The sequence below is a fragment of the Solea senegalensis genome, linkage group LG2 (assembly GCF_019176455.1).
Source record: "Solea senegalensis isolate Sse05_10M linkage group LG2, IFAPA_SoseM_1, whole genome shotgun sequence".
NCBI lineage: Eukaryota > Metazoa > Chordata > Actinopteri > Pleuronectiformes > Soleidae > Solea > Solea senegalensis.
The window spans coordinates 9,049,274-9,062,947 of record NC_058022.1 but is presented as its reverse complement, the minus strand read 5'-3'; the positions used below and the strand labels follow the sequence as shown (position 1 = coordinate 9,062,947).

General features: G+C 40.0%; 1 protein-coding gene across 1 annotated transcript; it reads right to left on the bottom strand.

The window, feature by feature from the left end:
* Positions 1-3,766: 3,766 nt before the first annotated feature.
* Positions 3,767-8,171, bottom strand: LOC122765189 (frizzled-7-A-like). The gene has a single exon (XM_044019322.1). The coding sequence runs from the start codon at positions 7,677-7,679 to the stop codon at positions 5,973-5,975; it is 1,707 nt and encodes a 568-aa protein (XP_043875257.1). The 5' UTR covers positions 7,680-8,171; the 3' UTR covers positions 3,767-5,972.
* Between the last annotated feature and the right edge of the window lie 5,503 nt (positions 8,172-13,674).

The window sequence follows — 13,674 nt, the reverse complement described above, 5'->3', positions numbered from 1 at the left end:
ATATATATATATACATATATATATGTATATATATATGTATATAGTGAGAGTCCCTGCTCCATATCTCCATCAGTTTGGCTACAATATGTTGGATTCATGTTAATGTGTATTTACATTACATTACATTACATGTCATTTAGCAGACGCTTTTATCCAAAGCGACTTACAAAAGTGCATTTAAACATTTGGGTATTTGGGTATTTAAAGAGCATTTAAATTTGTTGGGGGAAAAAAATATATAAACAATTGTCGAATGAACCAAAAAATGTTTACCGCTCCTGTTGAAAACCTCTGGTAGTGTGTGTTTTTTGTAGTTATTTATGTTTTTGATGATGTTATTATACTATTAGAATTTACTGAGGGAGCATTTTTGTGTAGCATTGTTCATCTAAAAGCTGAACAACCCCAGGTTCAATTCACATTTGAGACTTTTTGTTGGAACTTCTTTGCGTTTCCAGTCAAACTCTAACCAGTAAGCAGCCGTCTCACTTTACTGGTGTGCTATTGCTGTTGCCGCTGTCTGACCTGACGTACAACAAATCACTTTGTGTGCAGCGTGGGAATGTCAGCAGGTGACATGAGAGCTAAATGCTGCTACGAGTTATGTGGCACTACACTGTGTGAAATCATCTGACAGTGGTTTGCATGTAATGAATTTGTTTGCTGACAACAGCTCACATCTCTATTACATGAGGTTTGAGTGCAGGACACTGAAAACTGTAAAATATTTATTTTATTTTAATAATTACGGCACACAAGTATTCACATTACTGTATTTTATTTTTTATCTTAATATTTGTCATTGCTTTGCTCCTACAATACGGTGACCCAGAAGGTCAAAAAACAACAACATTATAGAAAACACAACGACATTACAGAAAACACAACAACATTACAGAAAATTTTTCTTTTTTCCCTAATGTCATTCTGTTTTCTGTAATGTTGTTGTGTTTTGACCTTGAGGGCCACCATACTACGCACCCTCCTATCACAGTGATAAGATTTGCATAGTCAGGAAAGGTTTCTACTGGGATAGCCGATGCAAGACACAGAGTGAGTGTGAGGTGTCAAAGGCTAAGTCTTGATTAAAATGTTAAATACAGTATCGTTATCTGGACCCATATGCACATATGAATAATAAGTGAACTACAAAATGTATGCAGAGCATGCAAATACCATGTCTGTTTAGTTTTCTACTCCTTTTCCACATTTACAGGATCCTATGGTTATTTAAACCATAACATCTTTCCAGCCATTTCTTTGTAGTGGATTGAAGTACCCACAAAAATAATGTGCTTTTAAACAAGCCAACATACAGTTTTTACACAATATATACACAACGTAGTTCATCCCTTCACCAAGAGCCAGACAGGATGACATCACTCATTCGTCAGGGTCAGCTTCTTCGTTACCTGTGTTGTCGACTGTTTGTCGACATTATAAACGAGGCGCCATCTTGTGGTTAAATAAAAACACATCAAGATCAGAGAGAGGGGAGGCAGAGAGGGGATATGACATGCAGGAAAGGGCTACCCGATGCGGGATTCGAACCGGGGCCGCCTGCCCTGCCTATCATTGGATACTTGCAATTCATTTTCAATTAAAACACGAAATAGTGTAAATAGTTTTTTTGTTTCAAAACGGAAAAAAAAGGTTTTTTTTGTTTTTTTTTAATCTTAACACCCCCAACTGCGTTGAAATGACGGGCCTTTAAAATAAATACAATAAAATAAAAATATGTAGACACGTGACCCGGAAAAGGTCGTATATCTTTCAAAATAAAAGCCTCGGGGACAAACACTAATCCATACACGTGCATATCCGTGTGCCGTGAGAAGAAAAAAAATATATCGACAAATATAGTTTGTCGTTATATAATTTGAGAAGAGTAATTGTCTGCTGCATTACTAGCAATTATATATAATTTGGTTTCTGCCGTAATGCTCAGAGAGTAGCTGATGTTTCCCCTCTTCACCAGTAGATGGCAGTATGAGTCTATAACTGGCAGGGTTTCTCCAGGTTATTGGTGCACATGCAGCTCATTCAGACAATGACAAATATATATGTATTTATTAATTAATTAATTTATTAATTTATTTATTTATTATGTTGTATCACATACTTTCATGCGATGTTGGATTGTAATTAAATGTAATCACATAGAAGTTCTACCACATTCCCTCAGTAGCTCACTGGCAGTTCAACTACTGTTAATATTGCTTAGGGATTCATGAAGTAACGTTTATTATTTATTTATTAATTTGTTTATTAATCATTCATGTGAAGTTATTTACTGAATCCACAAATAATGTGCTTATTGAAAATCAATAAAAACATTGTTCAAAAAAAAAGAATGTGGGGCCATAAAAGGAATGGAACACATTTTTAATTTTGTATCTTCTAAGTCTGTTTGACAGGTCACCTGTGAAAAAAGTATTTGGCTGTAGTTCTTTTATGTTTTTAATCTGCATTTATAAAACTAAGGATGACAGGTGTGTGACTGATGAAAGTTATTCACATACTATTTAAAACTGCGGGTATTATGAACTGCAGGTTCATAATGTCAATACCAAATCAAATCAAATTTGATTTTATATAGTGCCAAATAACAATAAAATACATTATCTCAAGGCACTTTACATAGTAAGGCAGAAACCATGACATTGTAATACTTTAATGATGTTACCGCACACAAAATCAAATGCTTTAAAGAGAACTGTTATTTATCATGGCATCAATCATTGGAATAATTGTCCACTGAATATACGTAAACTGAATAGCAAAGCATCTTTCAAGTACCGAGAATGTACTATTTAAGTTTGTGAGTTCGGTATGGACATACAGTATTTACTGTATGAATGTAATAATGAATGTAATGCCTTAAGAACTTATTCTGAATATTTTCTGATGATGTTTATAATGATGGCTATAATGTTTTACTGCTTTTAGATTTGATTTTAGATTTTTCTTTTTTGTGTTTGTGGACCCCAGGAAGACTTGTCTAACTTTGGTGACAGCTAATGGGGATCCTTTTAAATAAACAATACATAAATAAATAAACAATAAACAATACTGATGCTGGCAGGCTTTGCACCGATTGCTGATCACTGCTGTATACTGAGATGACTGTATAGAAACAAACTGTGTAGCTCATTGCTTTGAATTTACCCCACCTTCTCTTGCTTTTTTTGCTATGTACATAAAGCTGTGAGCAGTTAGTTTCACAAAGAGAGAAAACTAGAAGTCACATGTCAGACAACGTGAACATTTCAGTTTAAAAAGGTGCTGCTATCAGATTTGATTAGTTTTAGTGTTGGACAGATTTTTCCTTCACCCAGTCTTCTCACTGTGTTTTTTTCACATGTAGTGACATGTTAATGTCTGTGGAGGGCGCTGCAGAGTAACAAACATTACATCCCCTTAGCACAGACTACAGAATATCAGCATCACCAATCACACAATTGCATGTTCCTGTGTGATTAAAGCAGTACTGTTATTTGTTAAGCATTTCTCACAAACATGTTTTCTTTGAATTGGGTATATTTCATTGAATGATTCACTGGATGACAATATCCTTTGTGTCAGTGCTAATGTCTTAACAATCATGTGTCCTGACTATGCATGAAAACAATTTCTACTGGCATGCCTTCACATTTAGGTGATAAGTGAATATACTAAGATCCAAGATGACTAAGACGCGGGTGGATCCCAGTAAATGCACTGCTGTTGTTGAACTAAAAACACCACACATATGCTGAGAAAAAAATTACAAACTTTAACACTTTTATTCAAACTGTACACGTACAAGAGGCTTATCTCGATAAAAAACAAGTAAAGACAAAAATGAGAATCCCCATAAATACAATATGCCTATAGAAAAACAGTCTGTGTTTACTTGGTAGGTTGCATATGCTCTGATAAAAAATACACACAAACACACTCATATTCCTTCTGAAAACAGTACAACACAAACAGGTCAGTCTGGTGTCATGGACACTGGCAGATTTTGGCTCACAAAATGTGTGTGCCTTGTTAAGTAAAGCACAATGGGTGACAGATGGATGTTTTACCAGGGGCTTGAGGTATGTAGTACATTCACATGGGATATGTGACATTCTTGTATACAAACTGCTTTAATAGTATACACTGAGGACTTGCACATAGTGTGTTTGTAGTTTTAGTACTCATGGGTATAGGACACAGCTTTAGAGGTTACAAAGTACCATGTCTATACGGTCAAACTGTTTTGAGGTGTTCCCCAAAGCTGCAGCATCTTTCCATTCATTCATTATGTAACACACTGTATGTAAAGAAACAAAAAGCTTCCAGCACATATATCTTGTAGCTGACAAACATGGTTTCCTTTGAAATAAACCGAGATTTTCTGGTTCAGTTTAAAAGCCTTTAAAAAACTGAGTTAAAAAACCTGTGATTCCAATGAAGTTGCAAAAAATGGCTCGGGTACCAAAACTTAATGAACATCCTTGGATAGCCCTGAAACACAATGTGCTGGTAAGAGCATTTAGTTGGCTGATTCCCTGCGATTGTATTAACCGTTTCCTGTAACATTTAAAAATATTCTAATGAATTTGTAAACTAATTGAGACTGTGGCAATTTTTTATCTGCACCAATAACATCAATAGCCATAGTCAGTGCAGCTGTAATTATTTGTTTTTTACCCCCCACGTGTCTCCATGCACTCCATCCACATAAATGCTATCCCCGCATAAGACAGCGTATATATGAGGAAAATAAATGTTAACGCTTGAGTAAGACTGACACTAGAATGATTCATTAACAAAAATGCATTTAAAAGGTTTCAGTCTTCAAGTGAAATTGCATGAAAGTAACAGATTAAGTAACAGTGGGCTAAGAACAGGCATGAAACATGTGTACAGTCTTCATTCAGGATAAAACATTAAAATCCTGAGCAACCATTTCCACTCCACTGGGTTAAAACTGGATCCTTGAAACTGTGCTTTGGATGCTAAAAGCTTAAAAAGTCTTATTGGTGGGGGATCCAACTGCTGAGAGACCACACACAGAGACAAACAATGAACTGTTCTGTCTCCATTACAGAGTGTGGAAGCCTGCATGTGTGGGGGGTGGGGGTCTTTTGAGTCAGGTCATCCTGTAGTGGATCAGTCATTTGTAACACTTAATAGCTGTGCAAACCAATACATAACTTCATTCACCTTCACTGTGAGCATTCAACGCAGGAGCAAATATTCAGTCGGGTAAAACAAAGTAAAAATTAAACAAACAAAAAAAGTTTTGATCTCTGGGCAGCCACATATGGCTGATGGAAGGGCTGGTGCATTATTCCACAAATTAAGCCAGATGAGATTGTACTCTGCAATATGTGACAAAATTATGCATTACAGTCTAGAAGCAGAGTAAGCTAACCTAAAATTTACATGTGTGGTCCAGCTTCTCCAATCAATGAAATCACAGCCTGTGTGTGTGTGTGTGTGTGTGTGTGTGTGGCGCTGCTGTATGATCAAAACTATTGTGACCTTTTTGTTGCAACATGCAGAGAGGGCCACACTACATGACCCATTAGTCTTGATAGACAGGACGTACATTCAAATTGTAATATTACGAATATAATCAATAATATGTGAGAAATTTCATATTAAAAGTAACTTAACCAATCTGGCATTACAGTTCAGGAGCCAGTATGGCCATTTACGCCAGTTTTATTATCCAAAAAATGCAAAAGCCATGAGTGTAGGCTGTCTGATGGTGGAAAAAAGAAATATATCGAAAGTTCATCCAACTACTATTGAATATAAATCAAAGTTTGGTTATTACCCAACAACCTGAACTGCAGCCTTGACCTTAAAATACAAAAATTGAATTGAAAAAGTTGTCCAAAATAGCATTTTGTTTTTTTATGCTTTGTTTTTTAAAGCGAAAGCTATTTTTGTAGTTGTTTGATCCAAAACTCCATGGCTCTATGCCTCCACTTTCACACAGTTGTCTCCCCATGGTTACCATTGCTAAGGCGCTTGTAGAACCTACTCCAAGACTGAAGGGTCTTCCCGGACCAGACCCAGAAACCAGAGGTGATGCCCACTATCATGGTCATCAGGTATTTGATCATGAACACAGTGAAGTCCGGGGTCATGGGGGCGAAGTTGTGAGCTGGACACGGTATGGCAAAGCGTTTACAAGTCTGCATGTGCCAGGTGCGCTCCCACTGCTCCCTGAAGGCCTGCTCATAGAAGTAACAGGCTATCACAATAGTGGCTGGAACTGTGTAGAGCACACTAAACACGCCAATCCGCACCATCAACTTCTCCAGCTTCTCCGTCTTGGTACCATCGTGCTTCATGATTGTGCGAATCCGGAACAGGGATACAAAGCCAGCCAGAAGGAATGACGTGCCAATAAACAGGTAGACGAAAAGTGGGGCCAGGACAAAACCACGGAGGGCGTCCACATTGAAGATCCCAACAAAACACACTCCAGTGAGGACGTCGCCATCCACTTGACCCATGGCCAGGATGGTGATGGTTTTAATGGCTGGGACAGCCCATGCAGCCAGGTGGAAGTACTGGGAGTTGGCTTCAATTGCCTCATGGCCCCATTTCATCCCAGCAGAGAGGAACCAAGTCAGGGACAAAATCACCCACCAGATGGAGCTGGCCATACCAAAAAAGTACAGGACCATGAAGAGGATGGTGCAGCCCTCCTTTTTGGTTCCCTGGGCCACAGTCCTGTACCCGTCGTCTTTGAACTTATCCACACATACTACTTGGTCCTCCAGGAAAAACCCAGCAGCGTAGGCTACGGCCACCATGAAGTAACAGCCCGACAGAAAGATAATGGGCCTCTCGGGATACCTGAACCTCTTCATGTCCACTAGATATGTGAGCACAGTGAATAAGGTGCTCACGCAGCACAGAATGGACCAGATACCAACCCACAGCCGGCCGAATTTCACCTCGTCCTCTCGGAAATACATTATTCCAGTTGGTTTAAAGGGCTCACATGGCGCCCCACAGTCTTTGACCCCCATGAAGCGGTAACCCAAATATGTCGGCACCTCCAGCTGCAGAGGACAGGCGAACTGGTATGGCTGGATGGGGTAAGGCGGACGCTGATTCGGCAGACCCATGTTTGGGGGTAGGGTCACTGGGTCGAGTGCATTGGGGGAAGACGAAGAGGATGGGCTGTTGGGTTCGGATGTGTTCTGGCCAACGCAGATCTCACCGGCCCCGTGGACGGGGAAAGCCTCGCAGCGGAGCCGCTCCGGCCACTGGAAGCCGAATTTATTCATCAGGGCTTCACATCCCTGCCGAGCCCGCTCACACAGGGACCGACAAGGGGGGATGGCCTGTTCCAGCACGGTACACACTGGAGCATACATGGAGCAGAGGAAGAACTTGAGATCCGCAGAACATTGGACTTTAACCAGCGGGTAGAACTGATGCACCTCGAGCCCCGCGTCCTCCTGGTTCGTGTGGCCCAGGAGGTTCGGCATGATGGTCTGATTATAGGCGATGTCTGTGCAAAGCGGGATGGAGATGGGTTGGCAAAACCCGTGTTCTGGGACGGATATTCCGCTTTCACTGTTGTAATGTTGAGCTGTAGTATGAGAGAAGCACAGTCCGCACACCAGCCACATGATCCGCAGCAGAACGGAGCCAGTGGTGGACCTGGCCGCCGCCATAGTTGAGGAGGAGGGGGGAGGGAAAGAAAAACTTTGATCCAAGTAGAGCGACTTAAAAACGACTGAAACGCGACAAAATTCTCCAGAAAATGTCGAAATACTTAACTTGTAGCTGTGTTGTTTCGACTTTCACGCGCGACGACCGACCCTTTCTCGTATTTTATGTCGATAAATCCAAGTAAAATGTTCGTCGTGTCATGACTTCTTGATGGTCTTTGTAAGTGACTCCAAGTAGTACACTCTCACTCCCATTGCGGTGGGGGAAAAAGCACTTTAAGTCCCGTTTTCTCAAAAGAACGTTGACCTATATAGTTCCAGCGTGTTCAACACTCGGGCGTAGTTACTTTGGGGCAAAACAAGAGTAGTTTAAAACAAAAAAGGCACATATTTCTATCGTTTTTCGGCTTGATTTCACGCGGCGCGTCAGTTCACATGCAGAGCGGTTGGAAGTCCAGAGGCTCGCTCTCCTCACTCTGTGCATATTCCACCGGTTTCCAGGCGCTCCCTCCAGTCGCGAGACCCCCCGACTGAGCGCAGGGCGCCTTGAAACCGATGACGCGTCTCAACCAATCGTAGCGTTTGTTTTCCTGCAGGACTCGTTCTCGATTGGCCTTTACACCTCATCGAAGGAAAATATGTCACAGTACTTACATTACAGCACAAGTTTGACTAACACAATCATTTTGTCTGACATAGTTTATTTTATGTTCAACATTTATATCATATTCACAATATAATCTATGAAACGCCCTTCTCTTTCATGAAAAGCATAATAAGGGGGAAAGACAGCTTTATTTAAGCATTAATGGTACAATTTAAAAGTACAACTTTTAAAGTCCTCTAAACCCATGGTTCTCAACCTGTGGTATGTGTACCACCAGTGGTAAGCAAGCTTCCTCTGGTGGTGCCAGAAATACTGAGGTGGGGCTGAGGAATTGTAGTAGAAATGTAAGCAAACAACAAAAAAACATAATAAAAAAAATAATCAGACACCTTATCGCTCGGTCCATCTTAATCTAATTTTGCTATACCTAAAGTAATAAAAAAAAGTCTGTAGCTGACTTACTCAGCCTACTTACACCACCGTATTTTAACATTGGTGATAATGGTGTTACTTCAAGAGCTCAATATTTTCTTTTACTTTGTATTGAAACGTTTGAGAACCACTGTCTCTAAACGTTTTAAAATGCAGTGGAATGTTGACTTTCATCACTGAAGACACAAGGAAAGTCACATTTTATGACATCTTAAGAATATTATCTTGTTGTAAGACAGCCTTACTGACCGGAAACTGAAATTGTGAAATTGTGAATCACTAAACACTTTTTTAAGCTGGTGATGACACAGAAGATGCTGGTCTGCGGCTTCCTTGTTTGATAGATTTTGTGTCACTTTGGTTAGATCTAAACAAAAAAATATTAAACAACAAAGTCACAGAAAATAGCATAGGTTTGAGCTTAGTGATGGAGGCAGTGAGTGGGGGATGAATAGCTCCTAAAAGTCATAGATTTTCCCTATGGATTTAAGTGTGCCTTAAATTAGCCTTTAGTTAAGTGGCTAAATCTTCTTTTTTTTTGTGTAAGTGCAAGTCAGCGTGATGTCTCAGGCTGGTTCTCAGCGATAGCAGCGTGTTCTGCAGCATGTTCAGAGAACAAACTATCCCTGAGGAATCCAGTATAATTGTAAGAAACACTGGAAGTTATATAAATTATTGCATAAATACAGTCCAGTGGCAGGCCTCTAGATTACTGTCCACATGTCATACGTCTTCAGTGATTCACAATTTCACCTAGTTTACTGTTCAGTCTTGATCATCAAACCACAAACAAATTCAGTTTTACTAGCAGACCAATTAATTGTTGCACAGTAATGGCAGGATACCTTTTCTATCTGGCAACCACACTTACATATGTGTTCAGCCTTTTCCCTAACTGCACTAGTTTGCAGGTAACAAAGCAACATGAATTTATGTCAAACTCTCAAGTAGTTGTTTCTGTTTTCTGTGTTGATTTTTTCATTGCAAACAATCAAAAGGCCGCTTCTGCGTCAATCTGTGTAATGAAAATAAAGAGCAGTTAAAAGCAGCGGTGATTTACACAGTGTTAAAGGTATAAGCAGTTCCTGGTGGTCTTGCTGCATTTGGTGTGTTTCTATCCTGAGTGAGATAAAGAGGGTGGGGGTAGGCCGCCATGTGGGGGAAGGGACAGGAAGAAGAGAGAAGGTCAAAGAGGCCAAGGGGGGGAGAAGGAGACAGAACAGGAAGACCAGCTGAACCAAAAGGAAAAGTTGGTTAAGTTGCCTGCTGCATGCTGGCCCATAAAACGAGCAGGCACGTTAAACTGAAACAGGCCAGTCAACTGGTACAGAGTTTCCAAAAAGCACAGATATTCATCTAGATACTGCAGGTCAAATGTCATTGGTTGGATCTTTTTGTTGTTTGTGACACAACAGACAAAAGAATAAAATGAAAGTAAACATGCCCAGGTATCCCTCTGGCGTCTGCTCTAACTTACACTTGTCAGACGGTTTAAAATGTCACTGCCTATAGAATTAGAGTCTTTTATCATTTGACACCACTCAGGTCATCCTATAGCCACCTACTTACCATTCCCAGTCCAACCTATGAATGGAGAAGCAGCAGTATTTAGTCTCTGTACTTCCTAAAGGTCTGAGGCCTGCCTTCACTTTAGATTTAGATTCTTAAGAATGAATAACAAAAGTACAGAAAAAAGGAGATTTCGGAACTGGGTTAAATGTCTTCTTTTGTCATCTGAATGTTGATAAATGTTAATGATACTCATTATCCACCTTGTGCTTTTTTGTAGTTTAATGAGCTGTTGCTTTGTATTTTGCTGTCACAACAGATGCACAGTGACATGCTGCACAGGCCGGTTTAACATCAATGTCAGGCCAACATCCATACCACTCTGTTGTTGTTGTTGTTTTTTTACTTTAAAATGCCTCAACCATGCTCCAGGAAAGGTTATGCTCTTTTTTATGCTCTACATAAAATGTGTCATCAGGGAGTAACCCCATAGACAAAATCTAAAATATAAGTTAATGAGCATAAAGCCTGCCTCACACTAGAGGATAACTGGCCAGATTTAGGTCCCGATCTGGCTCTTCCAACAATTGTGATTGCCTTCCAATTTTAGCCTGATTTGAACGGATAATCTGGCCAAATTATCCTGTAGTGTGACGGATTAACAAATGATTTTAACTTCATTAGACTCATCAGAGTTTTAAACATGTTCGATATTTATGACTGAACAGTGATTGGCGGTGTGAGCAGAACCTCGCAATAACCAATGAGAGCAAGTTGACCAAGATACAGATGTTGCATACTTTTGTTTATAACCATAACTTGTACAACACAAGTTGTTTCTGTCTTCTCAGCCATGGCTTCATCCACACACACACATACACACACACACACACACACACACACACACACACACACACACACAACAATTAACTGACGATGCTGACAGTCCACCTCCAGGTCTGTTTATATTCTGAAATCACATTAAATCATCAAAATTCTATGAGATCCCAAATCTCTGGAATCTCTTCCTTGAAATCATTTGATTTAACACAAATTGTCTTGACTGGATCATCTCGTCTGTGTTTTCTCAGAAATTAAAACATTGTTGTGTCTGTGGTCTCCCACCTATTTTATTGATGAGCGAAAGAGAAGGGTGGTTACACATCAGTTGAGATTTTTCAGGATACTAATGATGCTTTTCCACAACCCAGATCCAACATGGCTCGCCTCATCTCGGCACAGTTTGGTACGGTTTTCCATTACAGTACCCTCTCAGTCATCATAGCACGGCTGCCGCACACAAACTAGTGACTAGTGACTTGTAAAGCATTAGTTTTCCATGTACTGAATCATTAGAATCAGTGAATTAAAAAGATTTGTTCAGTCCTTCCTGCATGACCGGAGCACAGACTCCGTCTGACACAGTCACTGAATACAGTGGTTGCAGGGGTTGTGATGCGGCTCACTGATCGCGATTGCCGGCTTTCAGCAGTGCTGGCGCTAAATACACCAGACTTCTCTGTTAAAAAGATCCGAGACATTTCCTTGCTGAATGTTGAACAATTAACTAATGTTTTGAGGATTTTTAAGTCGTTTTTAATTGACAGTGCGGCATTGTACAGCTTGATTCTTGTGTCAGACGTCGCACTCATGTCTCTTCCTGTGACAGCACTCTGGCCAATCAGTGGACAGCAGTCTGACGACGTCACACATAGTATCTCGCTTGGAACCTCACCAGAGCAGGTACAAAAAAAGTACCAGGTACCAGGTACTATCGCTATTGGAAAAGCAAAATAACTGTGCCGTACAGTGCCGTGCCGCGCTGCGCCGTGCCGTCACAGTCACACCTATGGCTTATGATTTAAAGTTATCTAAGAATGAAGGCATCATAATTACTCTAAAACCCGAGCAGAAAGACAAAAACAAAAGGGATGAACACATTTGATTTCACCAGATACATGTTTTATTTCATTTAACCTTTATTTAACCAGGTTGGTCCCATTGAGATCAAAATATCTCTTTCGCAAGGGAGACCTGGCCAAGGGGGCAGCAGCATAATTACACTAGGACCTACACTAATGGAATTATTGATTGAGAATGTTGTTAGTGTACTAACACACACACACACACACACACACACACACACACACACACTCACTCCTTGTCCCTGTCTGTGGTGTAAAACACAGCAGTTAGCAGGCACGCCAGGTCAAATGGATGCACTCCATCATGTCCAACTGTGGTTGTTTGTTTGCGTATGAGAGTGTGTGTTTGTGGACCGTGTCGACCGTGGTCCAGCACATGTGGGCTGTCCAGCAGGTTTCCAGACAGTCAGTCACTGTTTGGACTGTGGTCTGCTGCGGCTGGACAAAAAAAACAAAACAACAAATGACACAGACAACAGCTAGATTTACAGAGGTAGAAGAAGAAGGAGGTGAAATGAACACGACAACAAAAAAGATTTTGATGGTTTGGGCCCGTGCTGGCTCAGTTTGAGGAGAGCCAGAAGTGTGACCGCCACGCAAAGTATTTGAGCTACCATGTGAAACCCAATACTGAACAACTATTTAGATGTGGAGCAGAGGTGGAAAAACACAAGCCTTTTAGTTTGGTCTTAGGAGGTTGTCAAATTTGTGGAGAGCTTAAAGAACATGTCGGCTGACCAAGTTGGTCTAACCAGCACTTAAAGTGTTTTTCGAGGAGTTAACTTCAGATTAGTGCACCATGCCAGGTTTTTTTTCATGCTGTGTGACCCATGTTTTCGTATAGTGATCATGCACATTATGCAATGATTATATAAGCTGTGTGGTTTGTTGTTTATAATTGTGGTCTGATCATTTTTACTCAAGACAATCATAAATCATCGTCATTTATCGACATATAAAGGTCATCCATGATGGCGCAAATAATATTCAAAGCCAGAAATTATTTAATATTCCTAGACATCGTTTTCAGAGGGACAAGGGGGGATACAATTTAATAAGAGGGAAACTAAATTTGTGCCGGGACCAATCTCAGCAGGTTAAATTATGTATTAGTTTTAAGAGATTAATTAAAGTAGAGTTAAAACATAAATCAGTTAAAAAGAATATACAAAATACACATTTTAAATAAACATAAGGATGAAAGAACAGCAGTTTGGGAATGTTTAAAGCCAGATGTATTCTTGTGTTGTATTTAGAACATTAAGAACTTTCTATAAAATACTGTAAATATGTAAATATTTGGTGAGGGGATAAAGTAGTCTATAAATTGAGTTGTGTGTAATAGGAATGGGGTATAGGTACATATAGGTTTATACTTCTACCTACTCCTTTTCAAACATGTGACGAGATGGAAATGGAAATGTGTCGTCATTGTAAATGTTGCACATGTGTTTGAAATAAACTATATCACTAACTAACGAACTAACTAACTATCCATAAAAGTGTGAATACAACGGTGTTTTTA

Coding starts and splice junctions, on each gene's coding strand:
- LOC122765189 (XM_044019322.1), bottom strand. CDS start 7,679: ATGGCGGCGGCCAGGTCCACCACTGGCTCCGTTCTGCTGCGGATCATG.